At 62.6% G+C, this 20,449-nt stretch overlaps 2 protein-coding genes across 3 annotated transcripts in view; one reads left to right on the forward strand and one right to left on the reverse strand.

The window, feature by feature from the left end:
* The window catches only part of CFAP99 (cilia and flagella associated protein 99), a 29,057-nt gene extending 18,927 nt beyond the window's left edge, over positions 1-10,130 (reverse strand). Inside the window, exons 1-2 of the mRNA XM_090267162.1 lie at positions 10,084-10,130; positions 5,090-5,217 (exon numbers count right to left, since the gene is read on the reverse strand). Of these exons, the coding sequence (XP_090123288.1) occupies positions 5,090-5,200 (111 nt within the window). The 5' untranslated portion in view covers positions 5,201-5,217; positions 10,084-10,130. The remainder of the gene's footprint in view (positions 1-5,089; positions 5,218-10,083) is intronic.
* Positions 10,131-10,698: 568 nt separating this feature from the next.
* ZFYVE28 (zinc finger FYVE-type containing 28) overlaps positions 10,699-20,449 on the forward strand; it is a 46,471-nt gene continuing 36,720 nt past the window's right edge. The window contains exon 1 of one of the 2 annotated variants that reach the window (XM_090267160.1): positions 10,699-10,771. In XM_090267160.1, the coding sequence (XP_090123286.1) occupies positions 10,733-10,771 (39 nt within the window). In that variant the 5' untranslated portion in view covers positions 10,699-10,732. Of the gene's footprint in view, positions 10,772-20,029; positions 20,062-20,449 lie in introns of those variants that run through there. The other variant, XM_090267161.1, reaches the window with a different exon arrangement.

The raw sequence follows: 20,449 nt of genomic DNA on the forward strand, positions 1-20,449 counted from the left end.
TCTGTGTGCGGTGGGTGGTGTCACAGCCACTCCTGCCAGAGCCTCCGCGGCTCTGCGTCCGAGTGCTGGGCATGTGGGAAAGGCAGGCCGCCCAGACTCAGATCCTGCAAACTCCCCGCGGTTCGCAGTGCGACACGGCTCGTGAACCTGGGCTCCCTCTGGGCCCGCCCGGCTTTGGGCGTGGGCCCTGGCTGACACCGCAATGCTCCTGGTCTGCTACCACGACTGTCCTCCTCGGCTCCTCCACGTCCCAGAGTCTCGGGGCCTGCTCCTCTGACCTCACCCCCTGACCCACCTGCCCAGGGTCAAGGCTGAAAACATGCCGATTCCAAGTGCATGGCAGCCCTCCTGCAGCTCTAGAATGCTCTGTCCACTCTTGCTCCACCTCCCGTTCAGGTTCACAGACGGACGGACACGTCTGACGCTCCGTGGGGCCTGCCCAGCTTGGTCCCTCAGCTCCTCCGCCTCCTCAGACCGAGCCCATGATGTCCTTCCTGGCGCGTCTCTCCCATCTGTGTCCATCCCGTCCTGCGGCGGGGGGGCCCAGCGGCTCTGGGTTCCCCTCCACAGTCTATTTCACACCCAACAGCCAAACGTTTCCTCTGAAATGGCCGTTAGAGCATGTCCATCCTCCTCAGAACATTCCAGAAAGAGTCCTTTTGATGACCAGCGAGGCCCTGTGAGGGCTGACCCAGCTCCCTCAGAGTCCCTACGTCACTGGGTCCAGTCGAGCTGCACTGGCCTCCCTGCTTCTCCAGCACGTGGGGGTCCCTCCGGGGCTCCACACAGGCTGTTCCTTCTGCCTGCAGCGCTCTGCTCTTCCCCGCACGCTTGCTGCCCACCCCTGTTGGGTCTTTGCTCAGATGCCGCCCTGCCTGGGACGCATCTGACCCCCTGCTCCGGTCAGCCAGTGCTCAGCCCTGGGCCCAGCACACCCGCTGGCGTGCAGCCCCGCCCTGCTCCAGCCAGCGCCAGCCAGGAGCTCCCGAGAGAGAAAGAGAGAGAGAGAGAGAGAGAGACAGAGAGACAGAGAGAGACTGCCTGCCTCAGGGTCCCTCTCAGGTTCCCCTGACCCCTGGGGCTGAGCCCGCACCGAGGGCACCCCCGAGTTCCCCTGGGAACTCGCCATGCTCTGTCCGAGGCTGGCAGGGCCGGCGGGCGGGTCAGAAAGCCGCGCCGGCAGGGCTGGCACCCGGGCTGCCGAGTCAGCTCTGCGGGGAGGCTGTGTGACTCTGCAGGACGCTGCTGGCAGCCCGCAGCCCCAGCACGTCCCAGTAATCCCCTCCGCGCAGGAAGGGCGAGGACGTGTTTTAAATAAGGTTGGACCCTGGAGCTGGCGCAGCAGGTCCCGACGCATCAGCCCCCGGGCAGGGAGGTCAGGCAGGGCTGCACTGGGCCAAGGGGTCCATGACATGCTGGCCCCCATGCCAGGCTGGGCCCGTGGCCAGTCCATGCCACCGGGGCAGATCCGCCTGCTGGGCACAGAGAATAGACTGAGGCCCGGGTGGCGCTGACCGGGCTGGGACGGGGCTGGAGGAGGCAGGGAGAGGCTGAGACCAGGCTGAGCAGGCCCGGTACCGGAGCAGGAGCCCAGCTCCAGGCCAGTCTGTCAGGGCGGTCAGTGGGCTGACTTTGCCACATGCTCCTGAGCCCCTCCCTTCTGGTCTGCCCCACCCCCACCCCCAGCCCCGCCCTCCCCTCTGGCTGCGCTTTCCCTGCCCCGCCCCCCCCCCCCACTGGTCCCTGTCTGCCGCCTGGTGCTGGCCTCTCGATCTCCTGCCTGGAGCTCGCCCGCCCGCCCGCCTCTGCCCGCGGCCTCCTGGGCAGCCCAGCCCTCCTGGCCCTGGGGTCAGGGCAGTGCGCACACAGGCCCTGCTCGGACTTGCTTCCCCCCACAGTGCCTGGGCCGCCCTTTGCCTGGGACCCCTCCCCCTGCCCTCGCCCCAGGAACCTCTCAAAGCCAGACCCTTCTCTGAGTCCTGCTCAGACCTCACAGACTTTCCGGAAGCCCCGGGCTGCCTGCAGGGCCCGTCACACCCCACCTCTGCCCCATGGGCCCGTGCCCGTCCTATGGACGTTCCTGAGCCCGGCCTGCTGGCCCCGGTGCGCGCGCCGTTGCACTGGTTGGCCTGGAGGGGCTCTGGGGCATGGGGCAGGGGAAGGTGTGGCCCCCAAGGAGTCACACCCATTGGGACCCATCCCCTCATGTGACACTCCCACGTCCCCCCGAGTCACGCCCTGATGAGATCCTTGTTCCCCCGAGGGCCCGGCCAGGGCCGCACAGGAGAAGCCAGGTTCCGGGGAGGCCCAGGCTGCGTGCTGGCAGTGTGCTTTGTTGCTGGTGCCCCTGCGCCCCGCCCCCCTGCCCCCCGGCTCCCGCTCTGGGCTGCCGGCCCCGCAGCCCATGCTCGGTGCTGTTCAGGCCACTTCTGTTGCTCTAAAGCCACCACAGACTCCCGGGTCTCAGCACCCCCCATGCACAGTGGGGTGACGGACCTCCTTCTGATCCAGCCAACGTCCTCCGTGAAGGGCCATTGGGAGGGAGTCCATGGGGGCCGGGGGCTGCTCCCTGTGTGCATCTGCACAGGCATGTGCGAGCATGTGCATGCGTCTGCATGCGTGTGTGCGTGTGTGTGCGTGTGCACGGGGACGGTTCCCACACTTCGATCTGGAGAAGGAAAGTCACCGCAACGCAGCCTGCCCCAAACCCACAACCCCTTGGCCTTGCCTGGCCACCTCGGGTGCCCTCTGACCAGCATCTCAGCAGCGGCTCTGAGTGCCGCCCGCCTGGCCCCGGTGTCCCCCCAGGCTCCCGTCTGAAGGACTTTCCACAACGAATTCCCCCAAACTTGCTGGCAACAAACAATGAAGAGTATTCTCTCTATTCTCTCAGCTCTGAAACCCAGAAACCCAAACCTGGGGGCCCCAGGCTGGCTCCTCCCTGGGCAGTCGCCCGCGTCTCCCTCGCCCCGGGTGGTGGGCGTGGCCGCGCTCCTGGGCTGGCAGCTGCATCGCCCCTTCCCTGTGTCATCCTGTGGTCTGCGTCCAAACCTCCCCCTTCTTATAAGGACTCTGATCTCCGGATTTGGGGTTCACCCTAAATCAAGGATGACCTCATCTCGACATTCCTAATCGTATCTGCAAAGATGGCGTTTCCAAATAAGGTCATACTTGCAGGTAATGGGGGGTGATGACTTCAACGTATCTTTTCAGGGGTGCAACTGAAGCCCACAGCCCTGCCCGTCCCCAGACTGCCATTGGCCTGTGTGCTCTCTGGGCTCCCTCCAGGCGGTGTCAAGCCTTGGCCCCGACAGCTGGAGATGCGCGTGTGCTGTCCAGGCCGGCCCCTGTCCCGGGCACCACTGCCTGGAGTCCCGGTGGACTTCTGGAAGGATCTGAAAGGACTGGCGTGCCTGGCAAAGGAGCTGCGTCTCCGCCTGCGCCATCCCAGGGTCAAGGTGGTGGGCTCCCTTCCATGGACACGTAGGCAGATGTCATCAGGCCAGGCTCCCGGGTGACCATGAGGATGCATTTGCCATTAATAGTCCACAGTTGTGGGGAAAAAGTCCCCCAGACAATTCGTAGTAACAGCCCCACTTTCTGTACGGCTATGAAATAAAGTCCCTAATGTGACCGCTTTCCCTGAGTGGCGGGGGCAGCTGAGGAGAGAGCCAGATGTGGGGCCACGGGGGCTGCAGGGGGCCGGGGGCAAGAGGGCTGTTTTTAACGATGGAGCAAAGGCAGCAGAGGAGCTGATGGGACCCAGGGCACTGAGGCCGCAGCCCGGGGGCAACTGCAGGCCAGCACTGGGGGGCAGGGGGCAGGATGGGGTGCCCTGAGCCACACCAGGGCACTGGCCTTTAGCCTCAGGAGGGCACGAGCGGCTGGGCCTGGCCCTTGGCGGCTTTCTTGATGCTCCCAAACTGCTTTGGGCTCAGGGGAAGAGCATGAAAAGGGGGTACGGCACTGTGGGGGAGGCACAGCCACGGGCATGCACCCCCAGTCCCAACTGGGTTGGCGTCCCGAGCTTTCTCTCTCAGGTTCCGCAACCGCTCCAGCCCTTAGGAGCACTGCCCAGGGCCCTGGGCCTCTGAAGGACAGGGACCCCATCCTGTCCCCACCCCTTTCCCCAGGCTTTCTGGCTGCTGCACCTCAGGGCCCCACCCTGCCCCACCCAAGGGGGCACAGCAGAGGCCACAGCTGAGCAGGTCGGCGGGGCCGTGGGGGCCGCCTCCCTGGGGCCACAGGGTTTCACAGTCCTGTTGGGCGAAGTGACAGGCCGCAGCTGGCCCCAGTTGGTGGTGCTGACAGCCGGCACAGGCCCCTGGACAGCCCTGAGCTGTCCCCAGGCGGATGGGGGCTGCTCTGCACCCCCCGCCTGCCGGATCCGATGTCCTCGAGGCCCGAAGGCAGGACCCCTGCAATGTAGGCCCCTGCTCCACCCCCACGGCTAATGGACGGAGAAAAGGACTGGGCAAGAGCCTAGGGGACCGAGAGGTCCCTGAGGGCTGCTGCTGAGGTGGCAGGTGAAGCTAGAGCGAGGACACACCGGAGAGGACAGCAATCTGTTTGGTTTGAAATGGGCCGAGGTCGGGGACAGAGGAGCAGGATTCCCATGGGGTGGGTCAGAGCCAAGCCAGAGCTGGAGCCGAGGGGCCACCCCGAGGCCTCGCTGCCCTGACCATGAGCGGATACACACAGGACCGCAGGGGTTCTGGCCCAGGGTGAGCAGCTGCCGGTGCACAGCTACCCCCGGGAATGGAGCAGACGGGGGGGGGGGGGGGGCAGCTGGGGACAGTGAGACGGGCAGATGCAGCCCGAGGTGCATGCCCATGCATTTCACAGAGGCAGTGTGACACCCATTCGGGTGCCAGGACCGCCTCCCAGGGCCAAGAGGGGTCTGTCCCTGGAGGGTGCCAGGCGAGCGCTGTCAGCCAGGCCAGTGACCTCGAGGGGAACTTAGAGTGGCCGGCCTTTGGGGGCCAGGACCCACCCCCAGGCCCCGTGTCAGGGAGGAACCCGATGCCGTGTCCTGGAAGGCTAACAGCTCTCTGACAGGTGTCCCCAACAACAACCAGCCTGCCCCTACCTGCAGGGACGTGGACGTAGCCTCCAGGAACTGCTCCGGACTGTCCTTCTCAGGGGCAAACCTGTCCAGCTGCTCTATCACAGTTTCAATGCATTTTCCATAGTAGGCCATCTTCCCAGCGAGGGACCCTAAAAGCAAATGCAGCAGTCACACCCTCCGTGACCTCCAGCTGCCAGCCCAGCGGGGGCAGAAATGGCTGCAGGACCCTTCCCAATGTGGACAGGAAGCCACCGGGAGCCTGAGACCGCATGTGGTGAGGAGTGTTGAATGGAAATGGGGACCCCAGCTTGCTAGACTGTCCCTGCATCCTCTGCTGCCCCTACCTGTCCCCCAACCCTCACGTGGTGCAGTGTGCCTGGGTGGGGACAACCCCTGGGAGGCGCCAGGCCAGAGTGGAGGCACCATGTGAGTGGCCTTGGAGTGTCCCTCAGCCCAGGTCATGTTACTCAGCAGGACCTAGCCGCTGGGACAAGTGACCTCATCGCAGGAGGTTGGGGAAGAAGAGTTCAGGTCACTAGGTTTGACACCCCCATTTTGAAGATGAGGGAGCGAGCCCCAGAGGGTGCACAGCTGGCAGGGGCCAGGCTTCCTACAGGCTCAGCACATTCTAGGGGCACCCAAGCTGGAGGAGACCGCCATACCCTGAGCCCCTCCCGGGAAGACCCTGGAGGAACTGCTGGGGCTGAGGCTGGGACCCCAGGCACTGGTGCTCCCAGGTGGCCTCCAAATTGCCCGTGGCGGGTGGCCAGGCCCCTGATGGATTTCCCCCGACCCCGCGTTCCATGCTGGGACAGTGGGGACACCTCTCATCCACTGCCAACAGGCTGGAACGGCTCTGATAGCAGCCCCCCTCCCTGCCCCATCTTTTTAAAGAGAATGCCTGCCAAAGCCACCAGGCACTTCAGTGCAGGGCAGGACCGGAAACATTTTCCCTGTGGCTCAAGGGAGTGGGTGTCCACTCAGCCCCTCGTCTCCTCAGACACCGGCAGGGGGGCTATGGCATGCACTGGGGGTGGGGGGTCACAAGGGCCTCCTTGGGGGCTGCAGCTGCTGCTGGAGTGCCAGGCCGCTGGGCGACTGAGGACAAATGCCTTAACCTCTCTGAGCCCAGGTTCCGCAGAGGGGCAGGGACTGTGGGCGGTTGGCGAGCCCCCTGCAGCCTTGGCCCTGCCCTCTCGCCTCTCTGGGTGGGTTTCTGCCCTCCTGCCGCGTCCCTCGCCCTGGGGGTCCCAGGCTGGTCCACCCGCTCTCTCCTTGCTGCCCTGGGGCCTCTCGTCCCCCTTCAGGTCACTCCTAAGTGGGAAACAATCCCAGGCGCTCCGGGAGCCTCAGCCAATGGCAGCACTCGGGGTCTGAGCACAGGAGCAGTGCCCCCCAGGTTCGGGGCTGGCCCTCGGAGCTGGGGAGCGTGGGGACTCGGGCCCCTGAAGGGAGTGTTGACTCTGGGAGAGCACTGGGAAAGACAGGATTTCCAGTTTGCAACCTCCGCCCTTCCCTTCCCCACATCAGAGCCCGGCTGAGCAGTCAGGGCGCCCTGCACCCAGAGTGTGGGCCCCTCCCTCATAACCAATTCCCTTCCCGGGGCCTCCCAGGCATTGCCAGTGGAGGTTCACCCTGGCTGGCGGCACCCACGGGCCGCGCAGCCCACCAGGCCTCCCAGACTTGGCCCCACCTGACCCCGAGCACAGCTCTGTGCATCCTTCCTTCCTGCCTCCCTTCCTCCCAGGCAGAGCCCTGGGCCCAGCCTTGGTGGGCAGGCCGCCTGGGGCAGGTCTGGGGACCAGCACATCCCTCACCGTCCCCGCCGCCTGGGGACCCAGTGGGGCCCCTCAGCGTGTCCATCCTTCACCGCCCGGACCTTGGTCCCTGGGGCCCTCCTCCCCCCACTTGCCCCGCACCTGCTGCGTCCGCTCAGGCTGCTCGGGCCTCAGAAGCCCCTTCACCTGAGCCCCTGAACCTCAATACTCTGTCCTCTCCCTGCTGAGCTCCTGGACATCCCTGCGACCCAACTCCCAGATCGTGGCCTGCGAAGCCTCCCCTGCTCCCCGCTTTGCGCTCCCTCCTCTGTGCCCCTCTGAAGTGTTCCTGGCCGGGCAGGGCCCCGCTTCACCACAGAGTCCCCGGGGCGCACAGCAGAGCCAGCCCCCGGCAGGGGCAGCAGCAACGCCCATGGAGCGCTCGGTCTTCACCTGAAACCTGCGTGTGCCGCCCAGAGGCCCACCCAGAGAGCAGGGTAGCGCCCACCGTCTGATGCCCATGACCTCTCAGGACGAGCCCCAGCTGTGTGAAGGGGCACTCATGTCAACGTGACGAAGGAAGTAACATCCACACGTTCGGGGGCGCACAAGGAGGAAGGAGACACATCCCTCCTGCACCCCATGCGGGCAGGGGCAGCGGGTGGCCTGCGTGTCTGAGCTGGAGCTGCTCTGACTCGATGGCTTCCCTGCCCTCCCCTCCTGTCCCAGAACCCGAACATGGTGGAGGAAGGATGACCCAAGGGGCCCGCTGGTGATGACACAGGTCCAGGAGAAGCAAGAAGAGCCACCAAGCCCTCTGTAGTCCAGACGGGGCCTGGGGGGGTGAGCTGATGAGCCTGGGGGTGGGGTGCAGAGGGGAGTCTGTGTGGGGCTGTAGGGAGGAGGCAGAGGTCTGGGTGCAGTCCAGCTGGGCCTAAACTGCCCCCCACCCCCACAAGCTGCACAGAGCGGCTGTGCTGGGAGTGTGGACACCAGAAGACACACCTGGGTTGTGTGCGCCCACAAAACTTAGCTTGTGGACTTGGTCAAAACACTTACACCTTCGGGTGGGAAACAGGAGTCACCCCTCTGACTCCGCCGCCAGCTTTCAGCCCCTCGGCGGCGTTGTTTGAACCAAGTGAAGTCATCCATGTGGGAAGTGGGGTTTCCTTTCCAAGCTTACTGATTGCTTTGGTATTGATTTTTAACTTCACTAATCGGGACCTGACTGTCTCCTATTTAAGGAAACTCCGAAGGTGGGCTGGACCAACACTTCTCTTAGCAAATCTTCCACAGACAGAAGCGAGATTTAAATGTCACTAGACACAAACTAGTTCCACACCCAGCCGCCTGAGAGGCTTCATTTACACATGTCCCCAAAGTGTGCTTGTTAAAATACATTCTTTTCCTGGCTTTTCATCCCAAGGATTTCTGCCAAGTCATGCTTGGATGGCTTGTGCTTAAAAGCACAGGCCCATGTGGCAGGCGTTGCTGGTTGCTTTTCAATTTACACTCTCCCTTTCCTCCTGAGTAAACAAAACCCTGGTTTTTGGTTGGGCATCTTCCAGCCTCCCTGGCAGCTGAGTATGCTAAGAAGTGACGGTGTGAGACTTACGGAAAGTCCCCGTGTAAGCGGGGCAGGCAGACCCTTCTCTCTTCCATCCTGCTGCCTGGACTCGGGATAGGCAGCTGCCCTGTACTATGAGGAAACATGGCAAAGATGGCAGAACAGCAAGCTAGGAGACCCGAGGTCCCTTTGGGGGCTGCCATGCCTCCCGGGATCACCTCCCTGTGGATCTCCTTTATGGGAACGTGAATAATCTCGTTTGGGCCACACGCTGCTGGGATTTTTCCTTCCATGCAGCAAACTGAATCCTAACCGATACACCCACTGTCCTGAGGTCAGCCTTCATCCTGGGCAGTTGCAAACTGGAGTCTCTGTGCAGCAATGACAGCCCTGGCCTTGGAGTCGGCCAAAGACAGACCCACAAACAGTCCACCAAGTGTCTACCCCGAGTTCTCATGCTGAACAGAGTGGCTGGGGGAGGGTTTTCTTGCAGGACCGAGAGTGCCAGTGGGACACGTTGGGTTTGAGGGGACCTGTCAGACAGCCAACAGGTAAAGGGCTCTGGAGTCCCAGCGCGAGGCTCAGGCTGGAGGTGTGAGTTTCAGCAAGGTGGGGAGAAACGGTTATCTATGAGACCACAGGACCACAGGAAATCACCCACGTTGGGGTGGAGAGGAGCTTCCAAGGGCTGTTCGGAGGCCCAGTGTCAGGAGGTTGGGGAACCGCTAAAGGGGAGAGGCGGCATGTGTGACCAGTTCCAGCCAGGTGAGGACAGTGTGTCTGGGTCACCTGCAGATGGAAGTCCAAGGAAGATGGGCCGACATCAGGTCATTGGAATTAGCAACTTGGGGTCAACGATGACTCTGGCTAAGAGCCTCCAAGGAGGGGTTGGGTGACAGTCCCATTGGAGCGGCGGGCTCAGGAGAGAAGAGGCTGAAAGGACCTGGAGGTAAGAGGCGACTCCGGAAGGGTGTGGCCTTAGGGGGGCCGTGAGGGGTGGGAGCTGGAGGCCAGCGGGAAAGGCCAGGCAGGTTCTCAAAAGCGGGTGTGGATGACCACCAGCACGCAGGGACACCCCGAAGCTGGCCCTGCCGGACTCACTCTGGCTTTGATGGAAAAGAGGGCTCAGGGAGTCCAGAGCCACCTGAGCACCGACCAGCAGCAGCAGAGAGCACAGCCTCTACCAGGGGAGACCTCACGTCCCTGCCCTGTGTCCGAATCTGCACATTTCAGAGGAGCCAGGGCCGCGGAGCGGACTGCGTGGGGGGCGGGGGCGGACCAGCGCTGGCTCGGGACCCCTTCCCCAGCCAGAGCACGGCAGCCGCTTTGTGCCTCGGTTTCTTCGGCTGACGATGAAACTTAAAGTGAGACCACGTCCTTTTCCGCTCTCCTCTCGGCACGTTAACAGGTTCTCAGCTTTTATAGACCCAAATTAGGGCCCCGCTGAAGGAAGTAGCGGGTACGGGGGGTTATATTTTTTAAAGTACTGTTTATTGTGACGACTAAGAAAACAAAAAGCAGCACCGTTAACTTGAGGCAAGGAGCTGGGAAGACCAAAAAGGTGGCGAGCGAAAGCAAGAAGGTGGGACGCCGGGACGCCGGGAACTGGCCCGCAGCGGGGGGACGATGCGGGTGTGCGGAACCCGGTCTCGCCCGCCACTTCGGCCCCACCTCTCCGCCTCCCTACCTACCGGCGGCTCCGCGGGCGCTCCCGCACCTTCCTTCTCGCCTCCACCCGCCGCCACCGGAACTGCCAGACCCAGCGGGCACGAGGGGGCTCCGGAATCTCGGAAGGTGCCCCACTTAACTCCGGCTCCGCTGGGATGCCGCGAGCGCTCGGAGGGTCTGCCGTGCGAACGGGGTGCCGTTAGGGCGTCGTCGCCTAGCAACCTGCGTCACGCTCTGGCGCCGTTGCGGAAATACAACTCCCAGAACGCCCAGCGCCAGCGGCCCGTGAACGACACACGTGTAGGGCCCCGCCCCTGCAATGCCCGACGGGACTTGTAGTTCCTCGGCCCCTCTAGGTGCTCGCGTCGCCCCGGGGCGCCAAGAGTGCCTAGAGCCGAGGGATTGCGGGCATCGGCGCATGTGCAGCGCGGGGCGGCTGGGACCGGCGGAGCCGCGGGGTGTCAGTGAGCGGGAAGGAGCCGACGCTCCGTGCCGCGTCAACCCGTCCTCCCGCCGCTGTCTGCGGGCACGCGCCGCGCGCCGCTAGCCGAGCATCTCCGGGCCGCGCACCTGCCCGGCGCCCGCCCGGCGCCCCGGGACCGCCCGCCGCAGCCGGGCCCGGGCGCAGCGCTGCCGAGGGAGGGCCGCCGGGCGGGCCGGGCCGGCGCGGCGATGATGCACAGGTTCCGAAAGTGGCTGTACAAACCCAAGGTGAGCGGCCCCGTCTCGCCCGCCCGGACAGACCTCCCGCCCCCCGCCAGGCACGGACCGTTGCCCTCGCCTACGGCAGGTCCCAGTTCCAGCCCAGCGAGTGGCTCTCTCCCAGAGGGGAGCCCCGTCCACGGCGGGCCGCCTGCGCTGGCCCTCGGCCTGGGTGCACCCCCCTCGCCCCCGCCCGCGGCCAGGGCGACCCCTCTCTCTCCCCATCCCAGTCCGCTCGCACCCCGAGGGCCGCCCCGCAGCCGGCGGCAGACCCCTGCGCCTGGGTCCCGGAAGGACGCTTCTGTGCCCCTGCCTGCACCGGTGCGGCTCTCTCACTCCCCCCTGCCCGTCCCCCCCGCCCCCCAACGCTACCCTTTTTCTTGGTCTTGGAAGGGACCTTTCAACCCGGCTCTGCGCTCCGGAGCAGACCCCTCCCCACCTCCCCCAGTTTCTGGAAGAAAGCCCGGTTCCTCTCCCCGGGCCCTGTGTCCAGAGCGGATCCCCACCCACCGTCAGGGCCCTGCCTTCCCGAACCGGGACCCGTCTGCACCTCGGCCCGTGGCATCCACATACGTGCCCGGTGCCCACCCACGCGCTGCCGGAGCAGGACAAGAGGCGGCCCCCCCATTTCCCAGCGCGGTGCCCCTCCTCGGCGCGGGGTCGGGGTCCGGGTCGGGGCAGTGCGCCCCGCACCTCGGCGGCTGCGCCAGTCGCACTGCGGGCGCTGCGTCCCCGCCGCCCGCTCGGGCTCGTGTGCGCTGCAGCCCGGCGGCCGGGGCGGCGGTGCTGCGGAGCCGGGCTCAGGGTCCTGGGCGCACTCTTGGTGTCGTGGAGTCGGCGCTGTGGGAGGGCCCAGGCGCCCAGGTCTTGGGTCGGGGCTCGGGGCTCAGGGCTCGGGCGGGGTCACCGGCGACCTAAGAGCGCCTCATATCCGTGGTCCAAGTATCTCTGATGGACCCAGGGAACCCACCCCCTCCCCCAGGCCGACCACGTTTCTGGATCTGGCTTCTCAAACCCCGTCTCCCCCACCTCCAGGGTGGTTTCTCAGGGTGGGGGTTTCTTTAAACCCATGTGCCCCTGGTGCACCCATGCAGGGAGGCAACTCCCTTTGGAAGTTGGCTGGCACTGGAGGTCATGGAGCGCCAGCTCAGGGACCCAGAGGCCTCGAGGCCTTCTAAAGGAAGAGTCCTCCCAGTGTAAGTGTTGGGTTGGGGGCTCAGGATGCCTGGGGCCGCGCCTTGGGGGGCCTTAGATGGTTCCTTCCTGCCTGGAGCAGCAGCACTGGCCTCGGTGCCCTGTAGCAGGTACTTATTGGTGGTCATGGCTCCCTAAGGGTGAGTGTGGTTTCGGGCCTCCGCCCTTGGCTGCCTTCTGCAGGCCCTCTTCTCACTCAGTCCCCCAGGGCTCCCAGGCCCCCTGGGGGGCTCCCAGTCCTGCCTGCTGTCGCTGCGTGGGCTGTCAGGGCAAGGGGGCAGGCAGCCTCTGCATGGGAACAGCTTTGTTTTGGTGTGACTTTTGTCACTGGTTAAAGAAAAACTAAGTTCACTTGTCGAAAGGGCATTTGGTGGTGGGAAGCAGCATTATTTCTTCACTGACAAATGGGAAGGGCCCAGGGAAACGTATCACAGGTCAAGTAACGTTCTGCTATCTCTGAAAACACTTCGCGGTCCTGGCAGCTTCAGGCGCCTCTGTCCAGATGTGGCTGTGGAAGAGCCTCGTTTTGGGGTCACCGAACTGCGTTCTGTTGTCGGGGGGGAGGGGGAGATGGTGGGCACTCTGTCTCGACAGTAGCTGGGTCATTTCACTGGCCCTGCAAGCCTTCAGAAATGGAAAGTGATACTCTCCTTGCGCATGTGCCCCAGAACTGGGAATCGTGTCCCTGTGTCCCCATCTTCAGCAGGCTGCTGCCTTTCCAAGGTGAGCTCAGGTGCTGACCTGGCAAGCTGGCATGTGGGCCAGTGAGCCAGCCCTAGTGACCATGCCCACAGCTGTCTCTCTCGCCCACAGAGGGGTAGCGATTGCTCTGACCCTCGCCTGTTCCTCACTGCCATCTCAGCACGTGATCAGTTACTTGTCACTGACCCCTGGCCCCAAGACACACCTGAGTCTGAGACCCTTGTGTCCTGCGTATGGTCGGTCTGAGGCTGGGCAGTCCCTTGTCTGAGATCTGTCTTTGCAGGTCAGTGTCCCGGTTATTGGACGGGGTGAAATGTGTTAGGTCACCCCTGTAAGCTGCTCATTTTTCACACCAGAGCTCAGATTTTTGCCTGGAGTCGTGAGTTGAGTCTTGCTTCCCCATCCTATTCAATGTAACACATTTGGGCGCAAGAGCACCCAGTCAGTCCTGAAAGGCTTGCGCCTGGAGCAGTTAAATGTCAGCTGTGGGGGAGGATGTGTCGGGGAGGTGGTTGCCTGCCTTAGGATTTTTTCACTTTTGTATTTAGATACACAGTTTGAACTGCATTCTTGATTTAATCCCAGCTCTGGTTTAAAACTGAACACTGAACTTCTTGTTCATTACTGTGCAGTGGAAAACATTCTGAAACCAAAAATACTCATTGTTCTTGTAGTTCTCAGAAGCGTTTGCAAATGCTTTAAACTATTCTAATCTGACACTTAATAATTTTCATATCTGAAACATTAATAATTACCTAAGTTGAGTAAAAAGTAAGTGATGCATGATGCAGTAGTTTAACATGAAAATGCCATTTGTAAATGCTCACATTTCCATGGATGTTCTTAAAGGCGGTCTGTTAACCGCCAGGAGCACCTGGCTTCGTGCCAGGCCTCCGGGACGCGTGTCTGCCCGACCGGAGGCTGCCTGTGCTTCCCTGGGACATCGGCGAGGTTCCTTCTTGGCTTTTGCATGGGGGACGCCTTTCCAGGACTGAGTTAACTGTAAACAGTGGGAATATCAATACTCGTGTTTCTGGCTGGATTGTCACGTTGTTATTGGTCCTGGTGACCGGACCAAGGGGTGAAACTGTGGCATGGGACGGGGGGACCCAGACTGGTTCCCACGAGGATTCCTCGGCCATCACCAAAGCGCATGTTAATGATGGCGCGGGTGACTGTATTTTCCACCTCCGAGGAAGGACTGACAGACAGTGGGCGATGCAGACCAGATGGACGGTGCCACCGTGGCTGTGAGGTTGCCCCGCTCCGCCACGCTGCCCTCCTGGAGCCCCGTCAGAGCCCTGGCCCAGCACAGACCCTGCTCGGGGCTGGGATTTTAGTGTTAACTCACAGCCAGCCGGCTCATCAGCTCGTTTTCAGCCGATGAGCTCTGAGTGCCCCGCTGCAGCTGCGGCTGCCCTTGGAGGCGCAGGCTCCCCTCCGGGGTGAGCTGCTGAAGAGCCAGGCTTCCGGAAAGCCTGGCCACAGGCTGTACCAGGCCACCTCCCGCTCCCAGCAGGTGCCTGGCCTGGAACGGGCGGGAAGTTCTGGGAAGGAAGCTGGGCAGTGCTGAGTCAGGGCGGGCGTGGCAGGTCCAGCGCGCTCCATCCTGCCCCAGAACCCGGAGGACACTGGGCCGCTCCCGCCTGCTGCCAGGCTGGCCGTCCCTCCCCGAGGCTTCCTTCGGATGCACCAGCACCGCCAGGCTGAGGGCTCATCGGGGCCCAGTCCAGCTGGCTCTGGAGCCGGGGGCAGTGACTCAGCCGGGGCTCTTTCCCTCGGGTTGCCTGCGTTCCCGTCTGTGGCGGGAGTGCGGGGTGGGGGGGCAGCATGGGGGCCTCAGCCCAGCCCCCTGCCAGCAGTGCCCGCAGGGCCGGGTGGTGGTGCTCGCGGTCTCTGCGTCCCAGAGCGGCAGTGCACTTACGGGAAGCGGATGACAGGACTTCTGTTACAGGGCGAGTCATAGGCGGCAACCTGAAGCGTCACCTAATGGTGTCTGGTCTGGGCGCCCAGCAGGCGGTGGTGTACCCCCCCCCCCCCGCCCCCAGCGGGAGCCTGCTAGGTCACTTCAGATGCTTAGTGCGTCTGCGAAGCCTCAGGGAGGTCCAGCAGAGCAGACGCACTTGTGTGAAATGTGTGAAATGCACCTCTGAGATGAGCGTGATCTAACTGTCATCTGCCTGCCGTTGGCCTGGCGCGGTTCTTGTGTCCGCCGGCAGCGGTGTCCCTCAGCTCTCCGCGGCGCTGTGTGCTCGTGCTCTGTGCCCCACGATTCCAGCTTTGAGAGGGGGCTGCCCCCCCGCCCCCCACCGAGGAGAGAGTGGGCCTGGGCCAGAGCGCTTCCACACGCCCCAGCCCGGCCTCAGGCCCCCCGCCTGTCGCGGGGGTGGTGAGACCTGCCCTGTGGAATTGGAGAGGCCACCTCGGTCAAAGGCTGTCAGTGATGGCTCCACTGGGACTTAATACAGAACGGCGCTCAGTGTTTTTAAAGTCCCAGAGGCCATCGAAGCTGCCTGTGACTCCTACCGAGTTATCCTGACCGCGAAAGTGTCTCAACAGGTGCGTCCGCTCACCCCTCTTTGGTGGCCTGTAAGGTGCTCGGTTTGAGGGAGCGGACCCTCAGGCACGCTGGTGGGCCGTCACTGCCCCTGGGCCCCCGCCTCCCGGGTGACAGGCCTGTGGCTGAACGTGAGCAGCGCGGGCAGCGTGAGGCCACCGCCTCAGGCCCGGTCCCCAGACCTCTCAAGCCGTCCTCCTGTGGCTGTGGCCCCTGTCCTCGTCCCTTGGCTGGAGGCTCAGGATCCAGGGGAGGGCCCAGGGCCATGGGTGGAGGGGCTGGTGTGGTGACAGGTTGGGGATAGACCTCTCTTGGCTTGCTCACTGGGGTTTTGGGATGCTTGTTAATGATTAGACTGTCCTAATGCACCCTGTTTTCCAGGGGGGCTGAGAGAGGGCTGCGTGAGCCGGCCAGAGCCTCCCAGCCAGAGGGGGCAGGGCGGGCCGCAGTGGGGTCTCCGTCCCGCAGCCCCGCGTCAGGGTGGTGACTCTGGTGTCCCTGCAGGAGGGGCTGGAGCTGCCCTCGGTGTTCACAGGAGTCTCCTTTGGAGAAACATCGCTTTTGTCCTTCTCCCAGCTGGATGGCAAAGAAACGTAGATGTTGGTGGGCATTCCAAATGTTGGCAGGAGGGAGACCAAGTGGATTAAAAAACCTGAATAGATGAGGCAGAAGTTGAATGAAACATGCCACTTTATGGTAATTTACGTGGAGTAACTGGTTAACGCACACAGATCGGCTTCTTCCTCCAGCCAGTAAGTGCGGGGAGCTCGTCTGTGCTGGGTGGGCGGGGGCTGCCGAGGCCCTTCAGGTGGGACTCCGTTCGCGGCCAGGGCTCCTTCATGGCTGAGATCCACGTGGGGGGCCCTGCAAGTCTGCCGTGGGGGGTTTGCTCCAGCCCAGCTTCCCCGCCCCCCCAACCATGGCGCACGGATTTGGGGGAAAGGTAGTTGGCACACCCACTGTGGAAGCTGTCTTGAGGGCAATGATTTTTATTTTTGGATTTTCAGTTTTTGAGAATGATTCCAATTGTTTTTAGGGATGTTATATTAGAGAACAGTCCAGCCCTGGCCGAGAGCTCAGTTGGTTGGAGCGTTGCCACATGCACCGAAAGGTTGCGGGTTCGATCCCGTGGCAGGGAGCTTCCGGAGGCGTCTGGTCCAGGTCTCTCACACCAATATTCTCTCTCTCACCTCCCCCTTCCTCCGTCTCCCTCCCTCCCTTACTCTCTCTCTCAAATCAATAAATGTATCCTGAGGTGAGGATTTAAATGTTGCTGTTTTTTTAAAGTCTAAAACTAAAATAAACTACTTCAATGTCAGGTGCATTTAAAAATCTACGCCCATGCTCAGAGCAGCATCATTCGTAACAGCCGGAAGGAGGAAACAGCCCAGAGGCCCGTCCTCTGTGACTGGGTAGGTAACACGTGGCCTGTGCACACCGTGGAGTAGTGCTCAGCCGTGAAAAGGCAGGAGACACCTGCCACCGCAGAGACGGGCCTGGAAGCATGGTGCACAGAGTCAGAAGCCAGACGTGTGACTTTTTAGTCTTCACCCAAGGATGTGTTTTCATGTATTATTTTTTGAATTACATTTTATCGATTATGCCACTACAGTTGTCCTGATTCCCCCCGTTGCCCCCTCCACCCAGCACCCCCAGGCCCCCAGGCGTCCCCCTCCACTGGTCATGGCCAGGGCTCGTGCATGTAGGTTCAATGCGCTCCGTATCCATGATTCTGTCTCTGTTCTTCTTGTTTGCTTGTTTGTTTTTTAGATTCGATTGTTGATACATATGTGCTTATTGTCATTTTATTGTTCATCGTTTTGATGTTTTTCTTAAATAAGTCCCTTTGACATTTCATATAATAATGGCTTGGTGATGATGGACTCCTTTAGCTTTACCTTGTCTGGGAAGCACTTCATCTGCCCTTCCATCTAAATGAGAGCTTTGCTGGACAGAGTCATCCTGGCTGTAGGTCCTTGCTTTTCATGACTTCGAATATTTCTTGCTGGTCCCTTCCTGCCTGCAAAGTGTCCTCTGAGAAAGAGGGGAAGGGAGAGAGGGAGAAACATCGGTCAGTTGCCTCCCATACACGCCCTGACTGGGGCTCGAACCCACAACCTTCTGGTGCACAGATGTGCATCGAGCCAACACATATGATCTTACGTGCATGAAGCGTCCAGAACAGGCGTGTCCAGAGGCAGAGAGTAGCGCTGGGGCTGGGGGAGGGGATGAGGAGGGACAGCTAAATGGGGCCACTTTCCGGGGCAACAGAAAGGTTTCAGAACTAGCGAGTGGCGTTGGTTGGAGCACATGGTGAATGTACCAAATGCCACTGACTAGCTCGCTTTCAAGTGGTTAATTGTATGGTATGTGAATTTCACCTCAACAAACAAAAAGAATTTGAGCGTTTTTTTGAGAGTTTTCTCAGAAGTGTAGCATTTTCTGAGGCAACCCAGGGAAAAGATGCTTTTTAGCCAAGTCAGAGATGCTCAGGGCCAGCTCCAAAGCCACACGACATCCCGCCCGTGGGACGCACGGGGCCAGCCCCATCCTCAGCTCTGCCCGGTGGGAGCCACAGGGACGTGGGTGATGGGCGGCCCCGACCGTGGGCCGGGGCTGGGGTTGAGCTCCAGTGGGGGTGGGTCAAAGGCTTCAGAAAGCGGTGCCCTTGGTGCCAGGGTCCAGGAGAACCCCCACGCCACGCGGTTCCCCGTGGGCCCTGAGTCACCTGGTGCCCGGCAGGTCACACACCTCCGAGGTGACGTTCACAGTGAAAAGCTACGAGACTTGGGAGGAAGTGGTCTCTCCTGAGCAGGAGGCAGCGAAAATCAGGGCCCACAGGCCAGGGCGGAGAGAGGCCACAGGCGCAGCGGGGAGGCAGCGTGGGCCGGGGGGACGGCGCCCGCAGAGCAGCACAACGGGCCTCCCAGAGATGAGATGGAGACCCGTCCCAGAAGTGCACGAACAGCCGGCTGAGGGGTGGGGGCCGCCCAGCACACGGCCTTGGGGACACGCCTTGGGGACATGGGGTCTGGTGGGCGGCGGGAGGGAAGGCTCCTGCTGAGTTCGATTGGGCGTCTGGGCCGCGAGAAGGGCGGCCATTTCAGCGCCGGGCCGGCCGGTCCTGGCCTGCTGCATGTTCAGAGGCAGTAAGGCCGGGTCCCCTAGGGGGTCCCTGGCGCTAAATACAGCCAACACCTCAGGACGCAGCTGTGGGCCCCGCCCCTCTGGGCTGGGCTGCGCCCGAGGACTGTGTGTGGAGGGGGCCCTGGCTCCGCGGGGGGTTTGCGCTGACCTCCGGGAGGAGCGGGAAGTGGGGGACACCGCGGGAGGTGTGGGTGCGTCCAGGGCGCTGTCAGTGCGTGGGGACGGGGCAGTGACTGGGCCATGGAGCCCCCGAAGCAAAGCAAAGCAAAGCATGTGGGGGCCCTGGGCAGCGTCACCGGGCGGAGTCCTCGGTGTCTGGTGGTCGGGATGAGCTGTTGCCGACTCCAGACCCGGAGTTACGTGCGTGAATCAAGCCCCGTTGACAGTTCAGAACAAATAACTTCCGTCCTGGGAGGGAAGAAGAGAAGACGCCGTGAACAGTCCGATGAGAGCGGGGGTGGGGTAGGGGAGTAGGTGAGGGGGGGCGCACAGGCGCTAAGCCCGACACACACCCTCACACATGTCGGTGGTCTCAGAAAGCGCAAGCGGAGTGAGCCCGCCTTGGGGACTGACTGTGCAGGGTGGCCCCTGTGGGACAGAGTCCCAGACAGGCTGGTGGCAAGGGGCATGAGGGTCCCAGGCCGTCCCTGTGGTTGGATTCCCAGGGCCCGGGATCCCTGCCCAGGTGCCCGACGGACACCCTGTGCCCAAAGCTGTACCGCCGGGCGCCAGGGTCTGGCCAGGCGGGGGCTCCGGCAGCGTCTTGGGGCCCGTCCCTGCCCTGCGAGGCGCAGTCCCACCACAGCACCCTGCCAGCCTGGATCCTGGGCTTCCGGCCACCAGAGCCATGAGAAAATGAGTGTCTTGTTTCAGCCCCCTGGCCTGTGGAGTCCTGTGACGGCAGTGCCACCGGCTAGGTGACAATGTTACCGCAGTTGCGTGAGTTCACTCCCCGTGAAGGGGTGCAGGCTTGTTTGGGGAGATTCTCCAAGGCCTGGCCTTTCTGGGTTTTCAGAGTCCTGTGCGCTGGGATAGCTGGGCCTCTGTCCCCATGTGGTCACCCACCTTTTAGCAGCCTGCGCTGGGCTTCTTTCTGTGCTGGTGCCAGTGCTCCTGGACAGGGACAGTGGTCCTGGGGAGGGACAGTGGCCCCAGAGCACTAGGCCCTCACCCCTCCCCATGCCCGGGACCTCAGTCCGCCTTGTGCACTGGAGGAAGGCCCGAGAGGCGCACCATTGCCAGCCTCGATGCTGGGGAAGGCGAGGAGGTGCTTCTCCCCGACACCCCCTGAGGGAGCAGCCCCACGGCCCTGGACTTGAGCTGTGGAGCCCCGTGCTGGGGCTCTGTCCTCCAGAACCACAACCGTTTGGTTTAAGCCACTAAGTTTGCGGCGCTTTGTTACAGCAGCACTAGGGGACTCATACCTGCCACCTGGGGACGTGCACACACAGCCAGGGGACATTCGTGAATCTGCCTATGCGGCAAGACCCTGGGGGCGTGGCTGGGTGTGCTGTGGGGCTCCAGCAGCACCCCTCGCTGTAGAGCTGCCGCTCGGAGGGCCGCGTGCACAGGATGTGGCAAATCAAAGCCAGTCTCAAAATACCACATGTGCGTGACACCCTTTTTATAGAGTTAAAAATAACCCAGGCTACACTGAGGACTACATATGGCAGCAACCAAGCTGCGATGAAGGGGCCGCGTGAGTCAGGTTCCGGGGTGCAGGGAGCTTTGGGGGGAGTAGGAGCACTTGGGGCTGCAGGCTGTCGGCGGGGCTCTACCTGCAAGTGGGCTGGGGGACTCCTGGGGGTCAGAACAACCACAGCTCCAAGGAACTGTTTTGCATAGTTCAGTGACAGCGGCTCTGGGCCCGTGTGGCCCAGGGCCTGCCTCCTTCCACAGAACTCCTAGGCCAGGAATTCTAAAGCCTGTCCTGGAGTCACATGATCCTGTGATGGCCTGGGAGGCCGGGGTGCTGGATGCAGGGAGGACAGGTGAACCGCAGCACCCCTCCAGCCGCTCACGGGGCTGTGAGATGCAGGCTGCTCAGGGCGCAGCCCTGCGCCTCTGCAGAGGAGCACCAGGGCACT

The sequence above is a fragment of the Furipterus horrens genome, unplaced genomic scaffold, assembly GCF_987537825.1.
Source record: "Furipterus horrens unplaced genomic scaffold, mFurHor1.1.pri manual_scaffold_2, whole genome shotgun sequence".
In the NCBI taxonomy this organism is placed as follows: domain Eukaryota; kingdom Metazoa; phylum Chordata; class Mammalia; order Chiroptera; family Furipteridae; genus Furipterus; species Furipterus horrens.